This window comes from Falco naumanni, chromosome 5 (assembly GCF_017639655.2).
Source record: "Falco naumanni isolate bFalNau1 chromosome 5, bFalNau1.pat, whole genome shotgun sequence".
NCBI classification, from domain to species: Eukaryota; Metazoa; Chordata; class Aves; order Falconiformes; family Falconidae; genus Falco; species Falco naumanni.
Genome location: NC_054058.1, coordinates 91,995,292 through 92,009,334, shown reverse-complemented (window position 1 = coordinate 92,009,334; position 14,043 = coordinate 91,995,292). Strand labels below are relative to the sequence as shown.

Here is a 14,043-nt window from a genome sequence, read left to right as displayed (position 1 = left end):
CCAATGAACATCAGACGGAGCCTGAAGTCACTATGAGGAGTAGCAATCACACTATCAGGTCATAGTTAGATTGTACTGGGTATTGCTGTTGTGTTCTGCCAAATGTATGTTTATATGAGAGAGAAAGGAACCCAAAAGGACACATTTTAAAGCAATAGAACTATATATATTTCCATACATTACCTGATAGATCAAAGAGTTTGTCTTTGTCTTCTTATTAATATCAGCTCCCAGTAGAAGTAAGCATTCAGCCATAATACTGTTGTTCTCAATACATGCTTTTTCCAGCATCACATTTTTTAAATCATCATTTTCAGCTATTTTAGCAAAACATTTACAACACAGGCTTTGAAACTGAACAGGAAGACAAAGTTAGGACAAAAAAAGCACCAAAATTTTTCAGCTGTGGAGCTGTCAAAAGAGAGAAGATACCTGTCGATCTCGCTGGTCAGTGAAACACATAGACATCTGGTAGAAAATGACTGCATCAAATGATTCATGTACAAGCAGCTTTGCAAAACAAGGTGACAAACCAAGAACTGACAAGATTGCATGAAATCCCTAAGAACACAAAGAAAGGATTGAAATAAGCAGTGTCAAAAAGTGTAATTTTAAAACAAGTTGTGAAAAAAAATTTCAAATTTCAACCAAAAGATATGTGCTTTAGTTATTTTTCTCTTCCTTTTAAACATGCAACAATTCACAAATTGGAAAAGATCAAGAGAGAAGACAAAAACACATGGTTTTATATAGCTACAGTTTCATGCTTGTTTAGCTGACTCACTTAAACAGATATTAACTGACACTTTGAAAAGCCAAATTATGCACCACAGCATCTGACAACATCCTGCCTGGCAGCAACAAATGTACTCATGATTTCCTGAAAATGTACAGAAGAAACAATCTCCTTCTAAGAATACAAGATTAAGATGCATCCCTTGTCCCAATGTGTTGCTCTGTAATCCTTGAATGCCAAAAAAATACATAGCCTAAATGAAAAGCTTAACAGCTGTATCCAAAAGCTAAAAAGAAATTCAAAATTATCGCATGATTCTGGAAGTTAAGTTCACCTAGAAGGGTGAACTGGATAAATTGCAGACTCTGTCCAAACCTAATTGAGACTAAATCAGTTTAAGCAAATTCCTTATTCTACCATATTATTTTGATTTCTCTCCACATGGGTGGCTAAGTTAAGCTTGGAAGGCTTGGGGGAACAACAATAAAGAAGGGAGGCTGTACTTGTGATATTTTCATATTGATCTGAAACAGAAGTACAGAAACTCTCGCAGGAAGCTGATCTCACAGGCAAGCCTCATTCTGCTAGAAAAAAGAAATTGGCAACAAACAGGGAAAGCTTCTGAGGCAGAGGAAGTAGAACTTTCACATGAGGAGGACTGAACTTGTGTTTGATGACAGAATAAAAACTCTCCTTCCGTATTCAGAAGTTGATCCAAAGTCTGACACAGTATTCCAGTAACACCCTTCTTAAATACAGCTTTCCTACACTAAGCCTACTGCTGTTGACAGGGCTGGGAACTAAGTTATTTACTATTATTTTTCAAAGAAGGGCAATCAATACTATAATGATGGTTACTTCATTAAATGGTTATAGATTGATTGAATGATGAACCATGACTGAGAAGTTTGTTCTAGTTTGCAGATCTCAGAAGTCTTAGACAAACATCTAAACATACACTTACATATTCTGGATTGAATATATGCCTCCAAGAAAACCATCTCTATGGCAAACATATTTGTTTAATTATAAAGACTTATACGAATCTACTCATTGCAATAAAATCAAAATGAAGTAATTAAAATAAGGAATTACATTTCAAATATAACTACATAAAAATAACTTTCTGAGGTTTTTCCTTTCACTCTCATCTTTGTAACAGAAGTAACACATACATGCATCTGGATTTCAGTGACCTCTTTAAATCGCCGTAGAGTAGAAACTAGAACTGTTGACAGGACATGCATAGTTGCAATACACAAAATCTTTCTTGTAATCAAAGAGCGTAGAAGACTCAAACCCAAACACTGTATGTCTAGAAAAAAAGAAGAAAGATTAATAATGATGATTATTCAGACATTCTGAGTGGAATAAACCCATGACCCTAAGTAGTGTTATATTACTAATATTCCAGAAAGTTACTTGCATAAGCTGTCACAGGGCCAGGCATAACTAAAGTGAACGAAGCCGAGGACTAAGCAGTACTGCAGCCTTTTCTTGCCACGTAACCTACATCACATCCAGTATTAAAGAGTGTAATACATAGGTTACAGCTTCTATGGTTAATCAGACCCTCCTACTACATCATTCACATTCTACTAACAAAATACCTTCCCCACCTTGTTTGTCTGGATACATCTGTAGGGTATGAAGCACGGTGTCAGTAGCTCCTTGCTGGGTTAAAATTTCTAGTGCACCAGTGCACTCAGCTAGAGAAGCCAGTAGTTTTAATCCACGCTTCTGAATGCTAGGATTTCCAATAAACTAATGGAGAAATGAATAGAAAATGAGATCAAGTTTGTTCTGCTTACAATGGCAACAGAAGAGTTGCTTGTTCTTCAAGTTGTTCTTTCAGAACAAGCAATTGTTCTTCAGGTATATGAAATTACAGCTGATGTGACAATAAGTAATGATAACCACAATTTCAAAAAGGTTTCCTTTTCAACTATCAGTTTTAGCCACTCATAACCTCCCCAGATTTCCACCTGGGATTCTGAAAATATTCCCTAGCTAGTTTTCTAATGGAGAGCGTAATTTTTTTCCCCTCAAAGTTTTAGTTCAACTGTTACAAATTCACATCATTTTGCTAGTGTAAGGAGAGTGAGAAAATGTACTTCCTTTGTGGGTAAAAAAGAACAAAAATTGGCTTTTTTGAGAACCGGCACAAGGATAAACATGGTGACAACTGAAAAAAAAAAAAAAACCAAAAGAAAAAGATATGAGGCAACATACCTACTACCACACCCCATCAAGATTTTTAAAGTTTTGGTTTTAATTAAGAGCAATTCAACACGTTATTTGTGATTATTTTTCCCAATTTCCCCCCACTTCCAGATGGAGGAAACCCAGGTGAGGCCTAGATCTGAAAGCATGCATAGCTGTCACAGTGACTTGCAAATATTGCAGTGGAGACATGCCCATCTTCCTCCTTATTCCTTCTTTAATATTTCTTCATTAAAACTTGTTAATTTCTAGCCCTTCTGGTTGATATTGTAGCACCCCAAAACACAAACCAGCTGGGTCAGAAAAAGCAATCAGGATGGTCACAAAACATTGGAGACTAAAATACATTCTGAAGTAAGAATTATTTTGCCTCCCTTGTTCACTCCTATATCCTGTATCTTCAGGTCAAGAAATGTCCTTTAGATACTCTAGTGCTCTTGCTGATACAGTATTTGCTCTGACTTTTACAATAAATGTAAGAGACATAACCGTCGTGACTGAAAGCTTTTAGGAAGCCTAAAATTGTGGAGACTTTTCACGTATAAACTAGTCCATTAAAAAAAAATTGTGAATTGCTACATGCTGATTGTGGTCATGTGAAACTTGCAAACCTTGTAGAGGTGGGATTCTTCTGAAGGCCATGAAGTTAAACCTTTCCTATCACTAGGATTTAGGGTTAATTTGCTGTGCAAAGTGCCCAGCATTTCCTTTGTTTAGACTGGCTCTGCTTCAGCCCTTAACTTTTCAGCTTCTCCTTCAAGGCACTGTGATCATTCTGTTTTCCAGTGGCTGGAAAAAGTCATAGAATTAAACAGTGAAAAGAATGGAGACAACTGAGAAATACTGTTCTGTTGAAAGTAAAGGAGTATGTATCCATGAAAGACATATTAAAGAACCACTCAGTTCCATGTGTAGTTGAGATGTAGGTATGAGGACACTTTTCACGTATAAACTAGTCCATTAAAAAAAACCACAAACTGTATTCTTGAAAAAAATACTAGCCTTGATTTTATAAATATCCTTTAGAGTTACTGTATAAAGGATCATCTAACACACTCTAGAACAGAAAATAAGAAGAAATCGCCCAAAATCCTGAGTGAATGAAACTCAGGAGTTAAGATTAATTCTATCAAATCAATAGGAAAAATCAATGTGGAACTAAAACTTACAAATGATTTACCAATGCAAGTGTAAAATAGTGACAAAATTCATTAGAATGAAGCTTTAACTATACCCTGTTCAAAGCATTAAGCACCAGCGAATGAGTTCCCTCCAACAGACACTGGCTTTTAATGACTTTTACTGTAAGTGCAAAAGCAGCATCTCCCACATCTCTGGAAGAACCATTCTGGTGTTCGTTCTTTGTACCTGCAACAATGGAAAACAGCCTTCCTCAGCAGAACAGATTTAATATTCTTCCCAGTATTACACCAATATAACAAACAAATTGAAGACACAGGTGACTCAGAGGGCATACTTCAGATCCTATGACTTTTTCAGAATGCTGTAATTACAGAGACTGGAGTCCCTCCAGATTTACGTTGCAGTGTGAGTACACGCTGTTTGAAATGATGATTTCACCACGTTTGCTCACTGCTTACCGTGAAAATGCAAAATCATGCCAAAAAAATTTGCAATATATTGCAATATATTACTTCTCTGAGCTATGGGGTTCCTTGCTACCTACTAGGTTCCTGATACCTACTTCAGAATGCCTCTTCCTTCTGGAAAGGAGACACTACAGAGAAATTTGTTGCTCTTTCTCACTTGGCAGCACATCATAGGTGACATTTTACCCACAGATGACGTTAAATGTGAGTACAAATAAAAGAACAGAGAAAGGCTTTTCAGATTTACATTTCTTGTAGGTATTGACACCTGCAGTCAAGTGGCACTACAGAAAGTACCCAGAAATCCTGTAAAAGTCACTTCAGCATTTATGTTTGTTCCAGTTACTATTGTCCCCATGAACTACTTTTCATTCCCTGATTAACCTGCAAGTTCCAGCATCTAGTTGGCACTCTTTTTGTTTGATTACACTTTAGAAGGGCCTCACTTCCAGGATACTGACAAAAAACCTACCTTGATATATGTTTTCTAACATGTAGGCAAGTCATAATCCTGATGTTTATTGAAAAAAAAATCAGGATTATAATTCAAAGAATAGAAGGAAACTGAAAACTTGCAATCAGTCTGCATATTAGCCAAGTTACTAGTTTCAGAGTACCTGGTTTTGTAAACATGAAAAAAATGTACAGTTGTAAAACTGCTGAGATACTTGCAAAAAGTTGTTCTGAAAAAAAATCAGTACCCCATATCTGTACTCTCATATTTATTATCAGAGGAAAAAACCCTGGATACACAGCAGTAAACTGGTAAGAAGAGTTAAAACTTTCCCTTAATTCTATTAAAGGTATAGAACTAAAAAAGAATATATTTTTCCACACTGTAGATTGCCCTTAAAGAGTTGTGTTTTTTTTTTAAAGGAATTCTCTAAGCTAGTCAGTTTGGCTTCTTTTCTGTAGAAAATAGTATATAATAATATATTTCATATTTTTAAATCACAGTCTGTTTTTTGGTGTCAGAGGGCCAATTTTTATGTTCCTTCCAAGAGATACCGTTAAAACAATTGTATTTTGTGGTACAACAATGTTGAAGTCACGATCACTTTGCTCTCACTTAAAGGATATCTGTGATGAAACTACACAATCACACCAATAAATCTACACTCATTTCCCTGAATTCCTCAGAAGTAACGGAGCTAGCTCTTCACTGATGAAACCAAGAGGAAATCAGCAGTGATAATTTTGGTCTGTTACCTTCAACATCTCAAGTTTTCCTCCACCTTGTATGTTCTTTAAGAGCTACAGCTGCTCCCTCCTATGTACATAACTCCAGTAAATTTTCTGGAATTCCATTAAAGGCCGTCTCATTAGAAAAGGAAAATTAAAACTCAGCTATCTAATTTCTATTCTCTCATTTGGTGTACGATGCCACACCGATTATATTTTTTGATGACTTACCAGGCAACATAAAGTGTAAAAGGACTCGAAGTGCTTCCAGCTGTACAGAGAGTGATTTTTCATGTTTCCTCATGGCTTTTACAACTTCTGATACAGCTACTGTCATTACATCCAGATGAGGGAAACTGAAAATATTGTTTATAAAATAAAAAAAAAAGAACGCATTTCTTCTACATAACTTTACATGTATTTGTTTTCTTAATGAACACTGTGTGATAACTCTTTAGGACACTTTAAATCTGGTTTAAGCTACAAAATATAAACTATGGCAATTTTCTTCATCATAGCAAATACATCATTTTCATGCCATTCCATGAATTCAGTCTATTCAGCCTAATTCCATTCTAGACTACTGAGAGGTAATTTTCAATCCAGTCCAGAACAGTGATACACAGAAAGCACAGTATTTAATTCAGGGTGAGTAGTGGACTCATGTATTTCACTTTGATTCCAGTCCAGAGAGGGGAAAAGACATATCTTCCTTGATTTAGTGCTCTGCAACTGTCATGAAGTACTAATGAATACTCAGATACTTGTAGAACAAACAGAAAAGTATAAATCATGTTAGGTTCTAATCTTAAAGAAAAAAAAAATATAATCTCAATGTCATTAGCATTCCTAGAAACAACAGTAGCCAGAGGCCACTAATTCACTTTTAAGGTTATTTTATTATTTCATTTTATAATACTTTTCACTCCTGTGAACAAGTTTATGGAAATTCTGAGATTTTCTTTACAAAATAAAATTATTTGTAAGGAATCCTGTGACTAGATCTTGAGTCTGTCATTTTTTCACAGATAGCTTAGCATATATAAAGGTTTCAAGGAAGGCTGACAAAACTTCGCAGGACACTTCGAATCATGTTCCCACCCTGTATACCCATATTTATGAGTCACAAGTTTGATTTTCCAATTATGTTCTAGAGTATTTGCAAAAGCCAACACAAAAGTAATATTAACACAATGTTATTGTAATAATCAGAGTTAATATTGTGGGAAATTTCCTGGCACTCAGCAGAACTCAGCATGGCTAACAGGAGGGGAGACCACCTAGTGACAGCCTACTGAAACCATCTCAAGAACGATGGAGGGAAGAACATGCAGCTCCCTACACGTATCCATCTGGGCATCTGACTATGGGGCTTACCAAATTCAATGTCTTGAACAGGGTTGTCAGCCTGTGGTCAATTTTAATATGAAGCAATCAATAATAGATATGTAATCACATACAGCGCTGAATTTCACAAACCTTCACTATGGAAGTGGCCACATATTTCTAAGTACATTACCTTCCTTCAAAAACACAATTCAGAATTCTGCAGGAACTTTCAGCCACTTCAGGAGAATGCGGGTGTTTCCTCATTATATCCAAAACATTCATATGTATGCCTTTCCCCAAAAGTGTCTTCCTAATACTTACTACAACACAAAACAGCAAGCATCCTGTAAGTATATCTCTTTCTCTTTATGTATACTTCTCAAAAACAACAGAACTGCTAACTTTTTTCCCCTTTTTTTCCTCACCAAACACACACATTATAGAAGTATAATTTAGAATGGAAAACAATTTGAGCTGAAGCTGACTTCTGTTTGCGTAGCTTAACCAAAGCATTGTAATTCCTGAACAAGTCTAAATACATCTGCTGTTTTTAATTACATAAAGTTAACTTAAGGGAAGGAGAACGTACATCTTGGCTTTTATTTTCAAAAATGTTAATTCTTTAACAATTTTTCTTCTTAATTGCGCTCTGTGATCATGTAGGAGAGCTAGAATTTAAAACTTTCAAGCCAAGCAAGTTTCTGACATCCAAAATAAGGTTTCAAAAATGGAATTATATTTATTCACTCTATTTACTTCATTAATTCATTCTTTAAAAATTAAAATACCCAAGCACATGTTGTAGCTATAATGTAACCAATACAGCTCAGAATACTACAAAAATACTCTACATTAATCATGGTAACTACCACCAATTCTTGTCATTCCCAGTTCAATACATTGATTTCAAATGGTTAATTCAAGTAATATTGCCTTGTGCCAGAGTGTTTTACTAAGCTTCTTTATTTCTATCAATTCTGGAGTAACCGCATTTATTTAGGGGAGGAAAAAAAAAAAAAAAAAAAAAAAGGCAAAATAAAAATTTGCTTTAGCCTTCCAAAAGGAATCAGAGACCCACTTGCCAGTAATGTGGTATGAATATGGTAACCTGGTATAATATATGATAACAATACACATACATTTATGAGATCTGTTTCTTGATATAGATACATATTCATCTCATACATAACTATAAAACCTCTTCATTTTTTGTACTTGGATGGCTCAGTAACCTAGTGATAAAACAACGCTTTCTCACCTAGAGAACAGTAATTAACTGCTAGTCTTTTTGTTCCTATCTAGCCAGTGGTTTTCAACATGCAGTCAACAAACCACTTGAGGTCCATAACCATTTCAAAGGGTTCTGGGAAAGGTATCTAATAAAAGCAGGCCAACTCTCAGTAGGCTTAAATATTCTACCCAGGGGTCCACATCTCCACTGAAAAATTTTGAGGGGCTCTGTAAATTGAAAAAAGTTAGGAAACTGTATTAGGGACATAATCAGGACTGCAACAATCTTGAAAACTGTTATGCACATGCTTAACTTTCTACACAATTTGATTTACTGCAGTCAACAGGACTGCTCAAATCCCCTCTGTTAAGCAAGAAAATGGTATTTGTTGGGTTGTAATCCTTACTCATGTGATTTTCAACAATCAGTGCTCCTGAGGAAATTTAAACATGAGATAAATGTTTAAACAAGCATACAAAGCAAACACCCTCTTTTTCCATCTCCTGCTCCAAAAAATAGCAATTGCAACACATAAACTGGCAAAGAGCTCTTCACTTCCACATACTCTCTTTGATACTAGCCAACAATAGCTTTTTCAAAGCAAGGAATAGACTTTCTACTAAACACAACTGCATAATATTCTAACCATAGAGAATACTGTATTGTATTCTTTACTATTTCATCAATTTGCTGAACTAGAAGGTAAAGACAATTAAATTCCCTTACCATTTTGTTGTGACAAAATCGCCAAGGTACTAGCAGCTGCCTGAAATACTTCTTTTGAAGAGGAGTGCATCAGCATGGAGAGCATCACTGCTCTGTCTATTGGGAACCTTTCACAGAGAGAAACAAATAGCTGCACGTTGACCATATTATAGCAGTTACTTGATAATTGTATTTCAGTTTCCTAAAAAGGTGTTAAGCAATATAATTCAATTTTCAGGTGATTGTACTTGGCATCTAACATGTTTCCAGAGCAACAGTTTTACTCCCTTTACAAAGAAAGCCCTTTGAAAACTATGCATATTAACCTACTCCGAATGTCACTAAATTCAATGGAACTATGCTTTCCAAGTGACTTGACATCCAGAAAGGGGTACAAAACAGGCATACTAAAATTTAAATAACTAAAATTTTAAGCAACTCTGAAAAACACTGTAACTAAATTGAAAGTCTGTGTCTTAGCCACGTCTAGACTCTCCCTGATGATGCAGCACTCCCTCTGCTATGCCCTTTCATCTGATTTGTGGGAAAACGAGCACTGCCTTTCTATACTCCTTATGTACTAGATACCTTAATCTTCTTTGTTTTCCCTGCTCTTACATTCTTTAATTGTCCCCATCCTTGTGGCAACTGAAGAGGATATTCCTTGTGAACTGTAAAAATTAGTTCTATGAGACTGTATTCTGACCCTTTATTTTTGCCTGAGTCAAGGTTAGCAAACATTTTAAGAAAGAAATTTTCCCAAGTACTATTGATCACTGTGCACTTCAAATATTTGAAAACACCAAAAGTAACTGAAACATGAGATTCCAAATGGCCTAATAGTAGGCTTTCATTTTTTCCTTTCCAAAAATACAGTTCAAGATATTAAGACTGACTGATTATCTCCATCTCCAATCTTCTCATGAAGGTTGCGTTGATACAGAAACAGATTTTTCAAAGCCCAGCATGCAGCCTCCTAAATATAAACCAAGAGGAGACAAAAGAATTACGAAAATAATCCTTTATAAGAAAAAATGTAAATACTTTGACTGTTTTTCAGTCCATGACAAAGGTACAATGTGCTTTTTACATAGAAATACAAAAAGATGTGGACTGTCACATTCTTTATAGTTGGGATAGGCCTGAGTTACAAACATGTGCCACATTCTCATTATTTGATTTGCATTTTGATATCTATTTTAGGCTGAGATTAATTCTTCTGCTGATGGGCCTGTGTTTTGCTGTTGTATACAGAGAAGCCACATAAACAACAATCTTTGGATGGCCAAAGTTTCAGGTAATATGCCTCATCTTAACCACCTACATTTGATCCAAAGGAATAACTGAAACCAGTTGATTTCAACAAAGATAAGAAAGGCAAGAAAGATTAAGATTTATTCTAAATCTAATCTAGTCCTTAAGGCCTTGTTTGACCAAGGATATACAGGAAAAAATTATGTTGCTAGACATTGTATTTAATGCACAGTGCTGTCTTTCCATACCCCCATCATCCAGAAATTCTCACCAGCACATCTGTGTTTTTTCGGTGCAGTTCTAATGCTCTGTAACATGCTTCCAACCAGCACAATTTTTCTTCCTCCTCCTCTTCTTTTCGTTCCTCTAAGTCTCGGTTTAAGAATATTGTTTCAGCTTGAAATATAAAATATTTACAATAAATTCTTATTGTGAAAACAAACCACTTAGTAGTCACAGAGGTGCTCACATTGCCTATGTGCAAAAATCAGTGGAAGGATTAGCCTTTTCTGGGAAGGGAGAAGTCTTTAGACATAAACTCTGTGACAGACTTTGAAAACATCTTTAAGGTTATAATTAAGGTTTTTATCTCCTTTATAGTGTAGTAAATTAGGTACATCGTTTCAGATCAGTCAATACTCGGGCTCTGAAAAGACCTGCAGATACTTCTGTTTTGTTGTTGTGTATTTACATACAGAATATCACAGACTTGAGTGATTAATTTGCACATACCACTTATCACACAGCCATCTACACTCTGAAGCAGTGCCCTTAAAAAATGAAATGCAAATTGCAGTTGCTAAGACACAAATATCGCGCCACAGTAACAGCAAGAGAATTTAAAAGAAATCATTTTATACCTACAATTTTTCAGCTTTAAGGAAAAAAGTATGTATCAATACTGACCATAATACCTGAGGCTTAATGGAGCATTTATTGATTTCTAATCTTTGCTATTTTGAGGACTCTTAAACACCATTTCTACTGACTTTTTTTATGGAACAATTACTCAAAGACGAAGAGGATCAGATTCTTAGCTTTTTGCCACTAACTTCTTTTTCAGAATAATACCTGATGTTTACTCAAGGAAAAGTTTACATCTTTTAATTGATTTCAGAACTCAAGCACAAGCATTGATTTAGTGTTGCTATCAACTGCCACGATATAATGAGTACTGTCACACATGGCAAACACAGCATCACATTAGTGTTGTTATCTCTAGAGATCTTATGTTAAGTAGGGATTATCCAATATTTGCCTATGAACAAACAGGTTGCTTTGTTAAGATCTGTCAACATAATATACCACCTCTGAACACTGTGAAGATGTCGGGCATATGATAGGAACACAACCACGTTGCAGTAAACAACAAACTATAAGCATGTGGGAAATCTACCTCTGTCAAACCTATCTTGCCTGAGGCTTTCATGTTAAAGAAATGGAGTTCAAAATCACCATAGGAAATTACCGGTATAGAAAAGATTAGCAAATGGACAAATAAATGAGGTAAATTATTTATGTATTTAGGAAGAGATTTACTCACTTAGAAGAGCTAAACAACTGAGAGCTGCAGCTTGTAACTTTCCATTTTCAGGGTATGTTTTAACAGCCTTCACAATGACTTCTGGAACCTTGTGTAACACAAGGATATTGAAAAAATTTCCTGAAAATACATAAAATATTAAATGAATATAAACATGAATATCTAGAGCTTTACACACATCTAACAAGTTTCTCAGCACACAATGCACAAACTTTGTGGCAAACATTGGATTTCTTATTACAGGGCTTGACACAATAATGTTTTATTTGTAGAAAGAAGAGGTTAAGGATAAAAAAACCAGCTGGGACCTAGTTTTTTTGTAATTTTTACAAAAGACTGAGGTTTAATGCAAAAGGAACTGTACACTGTCATCAAAATAAGAAAAATAGTCAGTGTATCACTTGCAGACTTCCTGTCAGGAAGTGAATGCAGTCCCGGTCTTGAACTCCTGCAATGATTTGAATTGTCCTATCAAGCAAGTGGTTTAACCACGTTTTGCTCTCTGTTTTTGCCCTCCTCATTAAATAGATCAAGGTCAGCATTATAAATACAGAATACCTGCATTCTGGAATAGTAGGAAGAACTACCTTGTGATGATAAATATATTTAAAGTATAACTTTTATTATAGGCTGTACAGTATTTTATATTACAGTTTGAATATAAGGAATTCTGCAAAAAGCAAGCAAATGAAAATAACTTCCCCATTTGTTGTAAAAACAAGCATTATGCATAAATTAATACAGCAACACGCACTTTGTAAAATACAGTTTGATAGCGATGGTTTCTGTTTTGATATTCCATTTCGTTTAATTCTTGATTAGTAAAAATGAGCATCACACTAGCAATGTGAAAGGTCAGCTTAAAATCTGTATCAATGTTTCTCAAACCCTTTAGGTAAGGTATGAAATTTATAAGTCTATAGTTTTGATGCTCACATGTGGGAATTACATACAGAAGAACGACCAACTTCATTTCTTTCCCTCAGCTCTGGTCCTGAGTCCTACAGGTGCTGACTACCCTCAATGTCTAGATCTTTCACCAGAAGATAAGTACCTCTTTTCCAATGTTTTATCATTCAGTTAAATTAGCCAAGTTAACAGAATGCTTAAGAATAGACTTTAAGACAAGTATTTTCCAAATGCATCACTCTAAACCCCTGCCCTTAAAATCTATTACAAGTGCAATTGGAAATTGTATTTTTCTTCTTACCCTGTAGTAGCGCGCTCATGTTATATCAGCATTGCCGTTTCCTGCTGTATTTTAATGGAAATGGTATGTTTGTGTAAATTTGTTACCTCACAAAATTAATAATCTTAACCTACATGATGAGTAATTCTGTTAGGCTTGTGGCTGGCCAACCAGGTATCACTCAAAATACTGATGACTGTCAAATCTAATATAGTCATTACCAGACTAGCAAGAATACATGACAGTGATTTTGGAGGCTGTAGATGCTGACTTTACCATTTCACTGCCTGTTAACATGGATTTAGGAAGATGGTGTCCATCAGAATAATTTGGGAAGCCACACTGGCTATATGGAAATCTTCCACACTATTTCCAGGAGCACCCAGCAATTTCACATCTGTTTCCCTAACTGTGTGGTGCTGTGGACACCTCTTCCCGTAACTCTACTGAAGTGGCTCCGTATTAAGATAAAGGGCATCTGTTATGCTGAAAGAAGAAATAGATCTTGTGGCTGCTTTACCACCACTATTACTTGTTGGTCAGCATACACACACAACAAACATGTGACTGAAACCAGGCTGGTTACACTTAGGGTAAGACCAAGGCACGTCAACAGAGTTGCTGTGTTCCCGCAAGTGCTTAGTTTCCCTGCTTATCTTCTGTTAGCCTTGCAGAGGAAACCAGCCAAGGGTAACATCACCTCCTGGCAAAAAACTGCAAATACCACCTCAGTGGCCACCACATTTGCTTGAAATTTTTATTTGGCTTTCTGAAGGGGAACTGGAAGTTGCTCTTGGTTGCACTCAAGTTTGATCTTTATTTTCTACAATATCTGCCTGAAGAAGCAGAAACAGATGGTGAAAGGATGGGACTGACTTGATTAAGGGGATTCGTGCACTGGTACCAGCATCTGCAGTAGCTTCAGGCCACCACCTGCAAGAATCAGGAAATCTAGCTTATGAGAAAGACCTTAGCTGAGTCCTTGATGAAGTAGAACCTGCCAAGGAGCAGGGGCTGCTTAGGCAGCTACTCAGTGTTTTT

At 35.8% G+C, this 14,043-nt stretch overlaps 1 protein-coding gene across 2 annotated transcripts in view; it reads right to left on the bottom strand.

Moving 5' to 3' along the window:
• LRRK2 (leucine rich repeat kinase 2) overlaps nucleotides 1-14,043 on the bottom strand; it is a 72,889-nt gene that overhangs the window by 41,734 nt on the left and 17,112 nt on the right. For both annotated transcript variants that reach the window (XM_040594614.1, XM_040594615.1), the window contains 11 exons: nucleotides 11,814-11,933; nucleotides 10,542-10,666; nucleotides 9,913-9,992; nucleotides 9,038-9,144; nucleotides 7,271-7,400; nucleotides 5,983-6,107; nucleotides 4,194-4,327; nucleotides 2,356-2,500; nucleotides 1,912-2,051; nucleotides 433-561; nucleotides 184-354 (listed from right to left, as the gene is read on the bottom strand). In XM_040594614.1, coding sequence (XP_040450548.1) covers nucleotides 184-354; nucleotides 433-561; nucleotides 1,912-2,051; nucleotides 2,356-2,500; nucleotides 4,194-4,327; nucleotides 5,983-6,107; nucleotides 7,271-7,400; nucleotides 9,038-9,144; nucleotides 9,913-9,992; nucleotides 10,542-10,666; nucleotides 11,814-11,933 — 1,406 coding nt within the window. The remainder of the gene's footprint in view (nucleotides 1-183; nucleotides 355-432; nucleotides 562-1,911; nucleotides 2,052-2,355; nucleotides 2,501-4,193; nucleotides 4,328-5,982; nucleotides 6,108-7,270; nucleotides 7,401-9,037; nucleotides 9,145-9,912; nucleotides 9,993-10,541; nucleotides 10,667-11,813; nucleotides 11,934-14,043) is intronic.